The following is a 13,782-nucleotide window of genomic DNA, read 5'->3' as shown; positions in this document are numbered from 1 at the left end:
AGTAGGCGAGGAAATGAGATGCTGTTTTTTTGCAATGATGAGCGGCTACAGATGGTGTTTGATCATACACTGCCTGTGGTGCAAACCCACTCCCTATTCCCTGAGGCTGAATGCTCAGACCAGCCCCTCAGTAAAGCAGCTCAGATCTGGGAGGGAGATAGTCTACAGTACACTGTTGAATGAAAACAATTTACGTTGACCCTACAGGAGGGATACACGTACGCACTCGGCATACAAACACAGACACAAACACACACATATTCAAAGACACAAACATGTATTCATGATACAAACACACTCTCATACTGCTGAGTAGTCTATATGCACGCACCCAGACAGACAGACACTACCACACAGTTTGACCCTGCTGCATCTCTCCCTCAGAACATGACGAGTGTGCCAGTGGGCAGCGGTCCTGTGACGACAATGCCATCTGCACCAACACCATCAGAGGCCACCTGTGCACCTGTAAGCCTGGCTATGTGGGGAACGGCTCCATCTGCACAGGTAAGGCCTCACCCTCCATGCCTCTCTACCCCCTCTCTACCTCTCTCTAACCCTCCTGAGCTCCATCGGTACCCCTACCCCCTACTCTGGACATCCACAACCTCCTCCCTTTTTCCTCTTCTCTCCTCATCTGCAGAGGAAAGGTTCCCCCCTCCTTGCCCCTCTCTAACCATCTACACCAGGGGGGTCAAACTCATTTTGCCCAACTGGCCGGATTCAGTCTTCGACCAAGGTCCGGAGGGCAATACTTAAAATATATCATATTACTTCACCGTCAAAATGTGCAACTAATGTTCCTCTTTCCATTGCTTTTGGAATTTCGACGCTCCCTGATTGTCTAGCTTTTGTTTTATATACACTGCTGGTAAAAAGTTTTAGAACACCTACTCATTCAAGGGTTTTTCTTTATTTTTACTATTTTCTACATTGTAGAATAATAGTGAAGACATCGACACTATGAAATAACACATATGGAATCATGTAGTAACCAAAAAAGAGTTAAACAAATCAAACTATATTTTATATTTGAGATTCTTCTAAAAGCCACCCTTTGCCTTGATGACAGCTTTGCACACTCTTGGCATTTTCTGAACCAGCTTCATGAGGTAATCACCTGGAATGTATTTCAATTAACAGGTGTGCCATCTTAAAAGTTAATTTGTGGAATTTCTTTCCTTCTTAATACGTTTGAGCCAATCAGTTGTGTTGTGACAAGGTAGGGGGGATAGAATGGGATGTATAGACAATATGGACAGTATGTGGATAGAATATGTAGTATATCTGAAGAATACGTAGGATAGACTAGTATATGTACAAAAATAGTTGAATAGGATGTCCTTCTCTAGAATACAGTACATACATATGAAATGGGTAAACAGTATGTAAACATTATTAAAGTGACCAGTGTTACATTATTAAAGTGACCAGTGTACCATGTGTATGTACATAAGGCAGCAGCCTCTAAGGTGCAGGGTTGAGTAACCGGGTGTAGCCTGCTAGTGACAGTGACTAAGTTCAAGGCAGTGTACTGGGAGGAGGCCGGCTAGTGATGGCTATTTAACAGTCTAATGGCGTTGAGGTCCCAGCTTTGATACACCTGTACTGACCTCGCCTTCTGGATGATAGCGGGTTGAACAGGCCATGGTTTGTGTGGCTGGGGTCCTTGATGATCTTCTTGGCCTTCCTGTGACACCGGGTGCTGTAGATATCCTGGAGGGCAGGCAGTGTGCCCCCAGCGATGCATTGAGCAGACCGCACCAGGTGTGTGTCTTTCCAAATCATGTCCAATCAATTGAATTTACCACAGGTGGACTCCAATCAAGTTATAGAAACATCTCAAACATTTCGAGTCTCATAGCAAAGGGTCTGAATACTTAAGTAAAGAAGGTATTTCTGTTTTTAATTTGGTTTACATTTGCAAACATTTCTAAAAATCTGTCTTTGCTTTGTCATTATGGGGTATTTTGTGTAGATTGATGAGATTTGTATTTATTTAATCAATTTCAGAATAAGGCTGTAACATAACAAAATGTGGAAAAAGGGAAGAGGTCTGAATACTTTCCGAATGCACTGTATGGGTGTTTTTATAAACTGGCGACCACGAGTCTCAGGCAAGGAAAACACCTCTCCTCTTCTCATCCTTTTCCCTTTTTCTTAACTCTCCTCTTCTAATCTCGCTCTATTAATCTTGTTCTGTCTCCAAGTAAAATAAACACAGTCCTCTCTTCTCTTCCTCTCCTCCCTCACTCTTTCGCTCTAGAACTGTATCGCTGTCTGTCCCCTGTGTCAACCAAATAAGTGTGTAATTAGAGTGCAGAATAGAGGGAATTCTCTTTATTTGGGAGTAAGACAGGTGTGTTTGTGCGCGCGTGTGTGTATCACACCTGTCGTCTCACCACCACCTCCCCGTGTCCCTCTGTAATAGAGAGGCATTAGGATGGGAGGCAGGTGGAAGGCAGGTCTAGGGAGAGATCAATGCAATTTGCAAAGTGCCTTCCAGACAATTTCTATGCTGGATTGTCTCCAACCCCACCAACACCAGGCACACAACAGCTCCTGAATTTCTTTTGAAACAAAAGTGCCATCGAACAACTTTACTGCCACCTCCACATTTTTCACTCTGGAAATCATGAGTAATATGCAAATGTCCAACTGGGGGAAAATGGTGTGTTGCTCAGAGAAAAACGCATAGAACAATGACTTGAATATGAAATGCACTCCTACCAGCTCAGAGAAAGACCGTTCCAACTACACACTAACTGATCATATCTATGTTTATATTTACGATAAATCATGTCAAATTTGCTTAAAATGGCCCCGTATTTTAAATAATGAGATTAAAGCTATTGCTACATCTCAATTAATTCCCCAGCCAATTAGTATTCTATGGAGACAGAGTTGTAGGAACTATTCTCAATTTTCACTGTCCCCTCCGGGAATTCATTATCGTGTGATGGCCCTATCGTTGGCCAATCGACCAGGAGAGTCTCTCCTCAGTCTGATCATACATCATCACTGTGCTCTTAGAAATGAATAAATGAGTCACAGATCTGGGCTAGGTCCCGAGTCTGTCCCTGCTAATATTGTCGGTCACTGTGTAGCCGATGTGAAATGGTTATCGGAGTGTTAGTAGCGTTCAATCTCAGACATATCCTGCTCTGAGACCTAGAAGTAGTTGTTTCCCTTGCTCTGCATGAGCCACAGCTTTTGTGGCGTTACTAGTAATGCTTCTTCATGGTGACATGTCAATGTGTTCAGAGGTTCCCTGGTTCGAGACCAGAGAGGGACAGAAGAGGTAAGGTGGTAGGAATGTAGCTAGCATAATGTCCCTGCTAATATAGAAGAGGTAAGCATGTAACTAGGGAAAGGGTGTACCTACTGTAGTCAGTCACTGAATGCATTCAACCGAAATGTGTATTCCGCATTTAACGTCATCGGTGCCCAGGGAGCACTTGTTGGGGGTTAACTGCCTTGCTCAAGGGCAGAACGGCAGATTTATTCCCACCTTGCCAGCTCTGGGATTCAAACCAGCAACCTTTCAGTTACTGGCCTGATGCTCTTAACTGTTAGGTTACCTGTCGCCCCTGTTAACGCTAATGCAAAAGAGGTAAACAGGTAGTAATGTTGCTAACATAGCATCCTTACTAATCCTAACAAAGAGGTATGCTGGTTGTACTGTAGCTAGCTAAGCCTCGTGCTGTGACTCCACCTTCCCTGTGTCTAACGATAGAGGTGTATGAATAGAGGAGGTAAACTGGTTAACTAAAGAGAGAATATTTATCCACTCTTGGAGGACAATGGAAGACTGTTTCAGAAGGCAGAGGCTGCGAGACCGGATCGAACTGCCCCGTCTTGTCTTGCCATTCTGTATCCATGATTCCACTCAATTTTCTATTGTGCAATACAACACTTTACATTCACCTGTAATGAGCATGAATACTGTATCTCATTCAAATGACATGTTGCACTATATGACATCATTGGTCCATCCTTTTCATCTATAATGTCTAAGATCAGACCAGGACAGCTCTGTACAGATGGAGATGTATGTGGTCCATGAACTAAGTGGGTAAAAAGCACTCAGCTCCATCTCATTCTTATACTTATCTGCAGCTCTTACAGCTGCAGCCTTTTCTTCAGCTATTCTCCAGCGAGTATTGTTGAAAACGGTAGATTCTTCTTTCTGTTTAACTCTTCTTTCCTCTTGCTTTAGGAGTCTTAGGTTCACAAGATAAGGCAGAGACCAGGGCCACGATATCGATTCACATTCATATTTCACCATAAGTACAGGAGGCTGCCGCTTCCCATATCTTGTCAACCCATTCTGCCGCATCTTTAGAAAACCACCATTCTCTGGTAAAGACTTGATTTGTGCAAGGCTGAGTACCATAGGGATTGCCCACAGAGGCCAACCTATTAGATTTCCCCAGAAACACAGACCTGCCTGCCTGTCTGCCGGTGAGGTGTAATGTAGCTCTACAGTAGAGCGCACTGGGCTTATTTCCTCCTTCTGCAGGCTCTTCTTGGACCTTTGCCTCTAAGATCTCAGGGGAGTGAAGTGTGCAGTCTCTTTCCCTCTAAATAAGGCAGATGTGCTCTGCAGAATCAATCTGTCTGCCTTCATTGGCCCAGTTCTGCTCCCAGACACTGCATGGTGATTAAATTGCACCTCAGATCCGTATTACTGGAGAGTAATTATGAATTGTATTGTTGGTCTTCCTAGTGACTCTACCAGTACAATTTATTTTTTCAGCCAGCTGATATGATGGAATTGACAGAATAGGGAGATTGTAAAAGACTATAGCAAGTGTATGAACTAAACCAATGCAATGCCTTTAGCATGGCTATAGGCAAGGCTTATGCGTGTCTGTGAAAGAAAAAGATAAAAGACAGTTATGTATAGGTTGTTTACATATGCATACACACGTACACACACAAACAAACATGCAGGCACACACACAAATTGCTCCTCCCCCTCATACCCACTGTCACAGAGATGATTGCTGGTTCACATAAAGCTTGGCCTCCACCACAAGAGCCAGTTAACTGTTATTGATCCTGAAAGGGTTGAGAAGACACCACATACATGGAAATTAGAAGCTTTAACTGGTCCCATGTGGCTCAGTTGGTAGAACATGGCGCTTGCAATGTGAGGGTTGTGGGTTTGATTCCCATGGTGAAAAGTTAAATACAGTGGGGGAAAAAAGTATTTAGTCAGCCACCAATTGTGCAAGTTCTCCCACTTAAAAAGATGAGAGAGGCCTGTAATTATCATCATAGGTACACGTCAACTATGACAGACAAAATGAGAAAAGAAAATCCAGAAAATCACATTGTAGGATTGTTAATGATTTTATTTGCAAATTATGGTGGAAAATAAGTATTTGGTCAATAACAAAAGTTTCTCAATACTTTGTTATATACCCTTTGTTGGCAATGACACAGGTCAAACGTTTTCTGTAAGTCTTCACAAGGTTTTCACACACTGTTGCTGGTATTTTGGCCCATTCCTCCATGCAGATCTCCTCTAGAGCAGTGATGTTTTGGGGCTGTCGCTGGGCAACACAGACTTTCAACTCCCTCCAAAGATTTTCTATGGGGTTGAGATCTGGAGACTGGCTAGGCCACTCCAGGACCTTGAAATGCTTCTTACGAAGCCACTCCTTCGTTGCCCGGGCGGTGTGTTTGGGATCATTGTCATGCTGAAAGACCCAGCCACGTTTCATCTTCAATGCCCTTGCTGATGGAAGGAGGTTTTTACTCAAAATGTCACGATACATGGCCCCATTCATTATTTCCTTTACACGGATCAGTCATCCTGGTCCCTTTGCTGAAAAACAGCCCCAAAGCATGATGTTTCCACCCCCATGCTTCACAGTAGGTAAGGTGTTCTTTGGATGCAACTCGGCATTCTTTGTCCTCCAAACACGACGAGTTGAGTTTTTACCAAAAAGTTCTATTTTGGTTTCATCTGACCATATGACATTCTCCCAATCCTCTTCTGGATCATCCAAATGCACTCTAGCAAACTTCAGACGGGCCTGGACATGTACTGGCTTAAGCAGGGGGACACGTCTGGCACTGCAGGATTTGAGTCCCTGGCGGCGTAGTGTGTTACTGATGGTAGGCTTTGTTACTTTGGTCCCAGCTCTCTGCAGGTCATTCACTAGGTGAACGTGTGGTTCTGGGATTTTTGCTCACCGTTCTTGTGATCATTTTGACCCCACGGGGTGAGATCTTGCGTGGAGCCCCAGATCGAGGGAGATTATTAGTGGTCTTGTATGTCTTCCATTTCCTAATAATTGCTCCCACAGTTAATTTCTTCAAACCAAGCTGCTTACCTATTGCAGATTCAGTCTTCCCAGCCTGGTGCAGGTCTACAATTTTGTTTCTGGTGTCCTTTGACAGCTCTTTGGTCTTGGCCATAGTGGAGTTTGGAGTGTGACTGTTTGAGGTTGTGGACAGGTGTCTTTTATACTGATAACAAGTTCAAACAGGTGCCATTAATACAGGTAACGAGTGGAGGACAGAGGAGCCTCTTAAAGAAGAAGTTACAGGTCTGTGAGAGCCAGAAATCTTGCTTGTTTGTAGGTGACCAAATACTTATTTTCCACCATAATTTGCAAATAAATTCATAAAAAATCCTACAATGTGATGTTCTGGAATTTTTTTCTCAATTTGTCTGTCATAGTTGACGTGTACCTATGATGAAAATTACAGGCCTCTCTCATCTTTTTAAGTGGGAGAACTTGCACAATTGGTGGCTGACTAAATACTTTTTTTCCTCACTGTAAATGTATGCACTAATTACTGTATGTCTCTGGAAGCGAGCATTTTCTCAAATGTATTGTAAATGTTGAACTCCTTCTCTCTGTCTATCACCCTTTCTTTCTCTCTTTCCTCTTACTGTCTCTTTCTCCCTCCATCTGTCTATCTCTCCCTCACTCTCTTCTTCCTCTCTCCATCGTCATGTTATCCTCAGAGGAGCAGCGAGTGTGCCATTACGTAAAACCCCAGCACACAACAATAGGCGGGCCACTGAAGTTCAATCAGAGCCCAGCTAAAGATTATAGATCAGTATTGTCACCAGCTTCCCGCTTAATGAACAGAGGCGCCTTGTAAATCCTTTTGTCGGCTGCAAAATGAGCTCCCTAATCTTGTTAATGGTCTTTCTCTTTCTCGAGGACCAGTTTGTTGTACACAAAAGAGGTTTTTAAAAAGAGAGGATTTCAGCGGGGCCTAAACACTGGCTTAGAGAACAATGGGAGATGGCTGCTCTTTTCTCATCTATCTGAGCTAATAACATGCGACTGTGTTAGAATAGTCTAACCACGTGCCGTAGTGGTGTGATACTGAGGGTAATGATGTTCTCTGCATTGGGGGAAATGGAGGGAGGGAGAAAGGGAGGGAGGGAGAAAGGGAGGGAGGGAGAAAGGGAGGGAGGGAGGAGGAGTGTCGGAATAGGAGATGATGCTGTTCTTGTTTCCCTGCAATATTTATTTTTCAAAATTTGGCAGGACGGTAGGAAAACACTGTAAGTTGTGCTGTTCAGATCCGCGCTGGATGCCATGGTGGAAAGCATGCATGATTAATTGGAAAATGTAAAAAATGTGGCACTAATGATCAAAACAACAATTTTTTGCCTTATGCTGCTGCAGTGGCGCAAAGAAGAGTGTCTACAGTCATCATCTCAGATCCTATTCCTTACAGAACGGCAATTACGTCCCAAATGGCACCGTATTCCCTATACAGTGCACTACTTTGGACCAGGACCCATCGGGCTTTGGTCAACAATAGTGCACTATATAGGGAATACGGTGACATTTGGGACACAGTCGGCATCAGATGGAAGCTTCTTGTGTGTGTGTGTGCTTGCGTGCACGTGTGTGTGTGTACTGTGTGTGTGTGTGTGTGTGTGTGTCTGGATCTTGAGGTTTACACAGGACTCTATATATTGGGTGTTTATTCTTTATTTCTTTAGAGTCTAAAACATTGGGGGGGGGGGGGGGGGGGGGGTGTGTGCTATGGAATTGTTTTATACTGAACAAAAATATAAATGCAACATGTAACAATTTTAAGGATTTTACTGAGTTACAGTTCATATAAGGAAATCAATCAATTGAAATAAATTCATTAGGCCGTAATCTACCTTGGAGGGCATAGGCCCACCCACTTGGGAGCCAGGCCCACCCACTGGGGAGCCTGGCCCAGCCAATCAGAATTAGTTTTTCCCCACAAAAGGGCTGGTCTCAGACGATCCCGCAGGTGAAGAAGCCTGATGTGGAGGTCCTCGGCTGGTGTGGTTACACATGGTCTGCGGTAGTGAGGCCGGTTGGACGGACTACCAAATTCTTTAAAATGACATTGGAAGCGGCTTATGGTAGAGAAATTAACATTAAATTCTCTGGTAACAGCTCTGGTGGACATTCCTGCAGTGAGCATGTCGATTGCACACTTCCTCAAAACTTCAGACATCTGTGGCATTGTGTTGTATGACAAGACTGCACATTTAAAAATTGCCTTTTATTTTACATTTTAGTCATTTAGCAGACACTCTTATCCAGAGCGACTTACAGTTAGTGAGGGCATAATTTTTTTTTTCATACTGGTCCCCTGTGGGATTCGAACCCACAACCCTGGCGTTGCAAGCACCATGATCTACCAACTGAGCTACACGGGACTTTTATTGTCCCCAGCACAAGGTGCACCTGTGTAATGATCATGCAGTTGAATCAGCTTCTTGATATGCCTCACCTAGGATGCCTCACCACCTGTCAGGTGGATGGATTATCTTGGCAAAGGAGAAATTCTCACTAACAGGGATGTGAACAAATTTGTTCACACAATTTTAGAAAAATAAGCTTTTTGTGCGTATGGAAAATTGCGGGGATCTTTTATTTCAGCTCATGAAACATTGGACCAACACCTTTTATGTTGCGTTTTATATTTTTGTTCAGTATAAGATGGTCATACCATGGATCATTTAGCTATTTGAGTTTGAATTTTAGAACCCCTTTAGGTATAAAAAATATATATATACTAATTATTGTATGTTGTTGTTGCTTTAGGTTCAGTGAGATAAATCTGAGATTTCCTTATATGTGCTCACAGAATGTTCCTCCTGTACAAAAACAGTTTAACAGTCCCTACGATGTAATGCGTAGCCTGTAGTTACCAAACATACATCTGTACATTTGATTTTACAGCGAAATACCCATTATAACCATTTTAATGGCATAGAAAAGAAGAAGAAAAATTTCACAGTATGCTTCAAGAATAGATGAACATGTCATGAGTCCTTCAGTTAGATACATTGTCCAGAAAACGTGTTTAAGTGTCCTTTAAACCATTGGTGCTACGTTCAAGCTGTTTTGAAATGGTTAAAATATTGAAGTGTTGATGAATAATCAATAACCAAGCAGTAAGCTATACATGCAAAGTAATTAATTAACAATTAACCACCTATGAATCAGCAATGAAAGAGTAATGGATCAACAATAACAGTTTGAAAACAGTGATTGATCATTATGATACACAGGATCAGTTTTTAGAGTCAATGTTCAAACAAGCTACACTATTTAATTAATTGTTTTGTAAATTGGCAAAAAATATTAAACTGTGATCATACCTGATTACCAATTGGTAGCTTAATCATTTAAGCAATCTACTCCAATTGCAAGTGTGGAGGGAAGTCAGTTGGCTGCAAAAAATTATCATATGGCGCTGTGGTGCTATCAACTTTTCGCCACCAGAGAGAGGACGTGAGCTGTCCAACTGGGTCGATGACTACCACACACTGGGGTGTGCATCACCCGTGCGACACAAGGGTATACCCGGAAATCAAGTGAGATTTAATTAAGGACTTCTGTCGTAAGAGAGAGAGTGTGTCTCCTTGACACTGAATTTAGCACTCTGGCTAATTATTTAGGCTCTGAGAGATCTCAAAATATGAGAACAGGAAAAATTCCAAGGCCCTGTGCCTTTACCAACACGATGTGAGCATAAGCTCGTTATGGCATTTTTAGACCTCACGGCGGAGGCAATACCGTTCTTTTATAGCTCAATGGCTATAAATTCACACATACCCAGCTTCCTCTTTGTACCAGAACCATATATCTCCTTGGCAAGGGATGAAATGGAGAATACATGTTCCCTTTTGCTTAAGCTTAGCGTCTTGCAGTTGTTTTGTGACAATATTCAACCTTCATTTACCTTTTATTTTTTTTGAGACACAGTCAATCCAATTTATTAAGATTCCAGTGTCATGCACTCCCTACCGGTCACCAAAATAAGGTTTTTAGCCATGCTTTTAACAAATCATTGGGGAAATAATATTCCTAGATCACCCGAGCAAGAATGGAGGCAGGAATGGATCACCCCTCTATCGAATGTAACAGGGTAGATGGCTCATGTGGCTCATGTTCAACACTTTGGCCAAAAAATTGTTTTAAAACTGGAACATGCAGTTCAAATCCAATCAAATTATGTTTGTCACATGCGCCGAATACAACAGGTGTAGACCTTACCGCGAAATGCTTACTTACAAGCCTTTAACCAACAATGCAGTTCAAGAAATAGAGTTAAGAAGATATTTACTAAATAAACTAAAGTAAAAAATAAATAAATAAATAACCTAACAATAACGAGGCTATATACAGGGGGTACCGGTACCAAGTCAATGTGCGGGGGTACAGGTTAGTCGAGTTAATTTGTACATGTAGGTAGGGGTAAAGTGACTATGCATAGATAATAAACAGAGAGTAGCAGCAGTGGAAAAACAAAGGGTGGGGGGTGTCAATGTAAATAGTTTGGGTGGCCATTTGATAAATTGTTCAGCAGACTTATGGTTTGGGGGTAGAAGCTATTAAGGAGCCTTTTGGACCTAGACTTGGCGTTTCCGATGCAGAGCAGTAGCCATACCAGGCGGTGATGCAATTGGTCAGGATGCTCTTGATGGTGCAGCTGTATAACTTTTTGAGGATCTGCGGACCCATGCCAAATCTTTTCAGGGGGAAAAGGTGTGGTCGTGCCCTCTTCACGACTGTCTTGGTGTGTTTGGACCATGATAGAACTTGAAACTCTCGACCCGCTCCACTACAGCCCCGTCAATGTTAATGGGGGGCCTGTTCGGCCCTCCTTTTCCTGTAGTCCACGATCAGCTCCTTTGTCTTTCTCACATTGAGGGAGAGATTGTTGTCCTGGCACCACACTGCCAGGTCTCTGACCTCCTCCCTATAGGCTGTCTCATCGTTGTCGGTGATCAGGCCTACCACTGTTGTGTCGTCTCTCTCTATATCGCTCAGATATAGGACAGACACTTCAGAACAAACTTCCCTTTGTTTGTTTTTTGGGGGGTGGGATTCTGTTGTTCCATTTAGTGAGTCTGTTATTCAATGTGTTTGTAAGGGCTAATAGCAGTAAGGCCAAATATTATTTTTACATACAGTATTTTCTTTTGATACTTCAAGGGGTCTTAAAATCCAAAATCAAATACACTACATGACCGAAAGTATGTGGGACACCTGCTTGTCGAACATCTCATTCCAAAATCATGGCCATTAATTTGGAGTTGGTCCCCCCTTTGCTGCTATAACAGCCTCCACTCTTCTGGGAAAGTTTTTCACTAGATGTTGGAACATTGCTGTGGGGATTTGCTTCCATTTAGCCACAAGAGCATTAGTGAGGTCGGGCACTGATGCTGGGCGATTAGGCCTGGCTCGCATTTGGCGTTCCAATTCATCCCAAAGGTGTTAGATGGGGTTGAGGTCAGGGCTCTGAGCAGGCCAGTCAAGTTCTTCCACACTGATCTTGACAAACCATTTCTATATGGACCTCGCTTTGTGCACGGGGCATTGTCATGCTGAAACAGGAAAGGGCCTTCCCCAAACTGTTGCCACAAAGTTTGAAGCATAGAATTGTCTAGAATGTCATTGTACGCTTCAATTGAACTAAGGGGCCTAGCCCGAATCATGAAGAACAGCCCCAGACCATTATTCCTCCTCCACCAAATTATACAGTTGGCACTATGCATTGGGGCAGGTAGCGTTTTCCTGGCATCCGCCAAACCCAGATTAGTTCGTCGGACTGCCAGATGGTGAGGCGTGATTCATCACTCCAGAGAACACGTTTCCACTGCTCCAAAGTCCAATGGCGGCGAGCTTTACACCACTCCAGCCGACGCTTGGCATTGTGCATGGTGATCTTAGGCTTGTGTGCGGCTGCTCGGCCATGGAAACCCATTTCATTAAGCTTTCATGAAGCTCCCAACTAACAGTTATTGCTTTCAGAGGCAGTTTGGAACTCGCTATTGAGTGTTGCAACTGACGACAGAAGATTTTTACGCACTACGCGCTTCAGCACTCGGCGATCCCATTATGTGAGCTTTTGTGGCTTGCCACTTCGCGGCTGAGCCATTGTTGCTCCTAGACATTTCCACTTCACAATAACAGCATTTACAGTTGACCGGGGCAGCTCTAGCAGGGCAGGCATTTTATGAACTGACTTGTTGGAAAGGTGGCATCATATGACGGTGCCACGTTGAAAGTCACTGAGGTCTTCAGTAAGGCCATTCTACTGCCAATGTTTGTCTATGGAGATTGCATGACTGTGTGCTCGATTGTATAAACCTGTCAGCAACGGGTGTGGCTGAAATAGTTGTATCCACTAATTTGAAGGGGTGTCCACATAATTTTGTATATATAGTGTAGCACATTGATCCTTGGTATGAGCTTAAAACAATTCCTACACCACCCGGTGCTGGAAAGTAGTTTAAAACAGTGAGCTTGGTGCATTCAGCATGTCAACACTTCTTACAAAAACAAGTAGTGATGAAGTGAATCTCTCCTCTACTTTGAGCCATGAGAGATTGACTTAATGTTAGCTCTCAGTGTAAATTTAAGTGCCAGTCGTGCTGCCCTGTTCTGAGCCAATTGTAATTTTTCTAAGTCCCTCTTTGTGGCACCTGACCACACGACTGAACAGTAGCCAGGTGCGACAAAACTAGGGCCTGTAGGACCCTTAAGAAGGCAGAGCAGTGCTTTATTATGGACAGACTTCTCCCCATCTTAGCTACTGTTTCATCAACATATTTTGACCATGCCAGTTTACAATCCAGGGTTATTCCAAGCAGTTTAATCACCTCAACTTGCTCAGATATACAACAGACACTTCTGAAATAAACTTTTTTGGGGGACCATCTGTTGTTCCATTTAGTGAATCTGTTATTCAACGCATTTGTATGGGCTAATAGCAGTAAGGCACAAAAACCAGATTGCATACCAGAGAGAATACTATAGACTTCAAGAAAGTCAGTCAGCTGATTATTGACAAGTTTTTCCAACACTTTTGAGAAACAGGGCAAGATAGAAATTGGCCTATTACCAAGAAATGATCTATACCATTTACATTTCAGTCATTTAGCAGACGCTCTTATTCAGAGCGACTTAAAGTTAGTGAGTGCATACATTTTTCATACTGGCCCCCCGTGGGAATCGAACCCACAACCCTGGCGTTGCAAGCGCCATGCTCTACCAACTGAGCTACAGGTAGCAAACCATCTGACGCAGATGTTTTTTGGGGGTGAAGTTTAAGGAGCTCCTTTAGCACCTCAGACTCAGTGACTGCCTGCAGAGAGAAACTGTGTAGCTGGGCAGTGGAAAAAGAGGGAGGAGCATCAGGGCTAGTCGCATTAGAAGGGCTGGTAGATGAGGAAGCGTTGAACGGGCAAAGAGGCATAACTGAGTCAAATAGGAATCCTGACTTAATGAAGTTGTGATT

At 43.2% G+C, this 13,782-nt stretch overlaps 1 protein-coding gene across 1 annotated transcript in view; it reads left to right on the top strand.

Moving 5' to 3' along the window:
• LOC311128219 (protein kinase C-binding protein NELL1-like) overlaps positions 1 to 13,782 on the top strand; it is a gene marked incomplete at both ends in the record, with an annotated part of 560,800 nt that overhangs the window by 474,972 nt on the left and 72,046 nt on the right. The window contains one exon of the mRNA XM_084160253.1: positions 385 to 507. Within this exon, the coding sequence (XP_084016379.1) occupies positions 385 to 507 (123 nt within the window). The remainder of the gene's footprint in view (positions 1 to 384; positions 508 to 13,782) is intronic.

The sequence above is a fragment of the Coregonus lavaretus genome, assembly GCF_964263955.1.
Source record: "Coregonus lavaretus genome assembly, chromosome: 4".
Classification (NCBI taxonomy): Eukaryota; Metazoa; Chordata; class Actinopteri; order Salmoniformes; family Salmonidae; genus Coregonus; species Coregonus lavaretus.
This window is presented reverse-complemented; position numbering and strand designations above follow the sequence as displayed.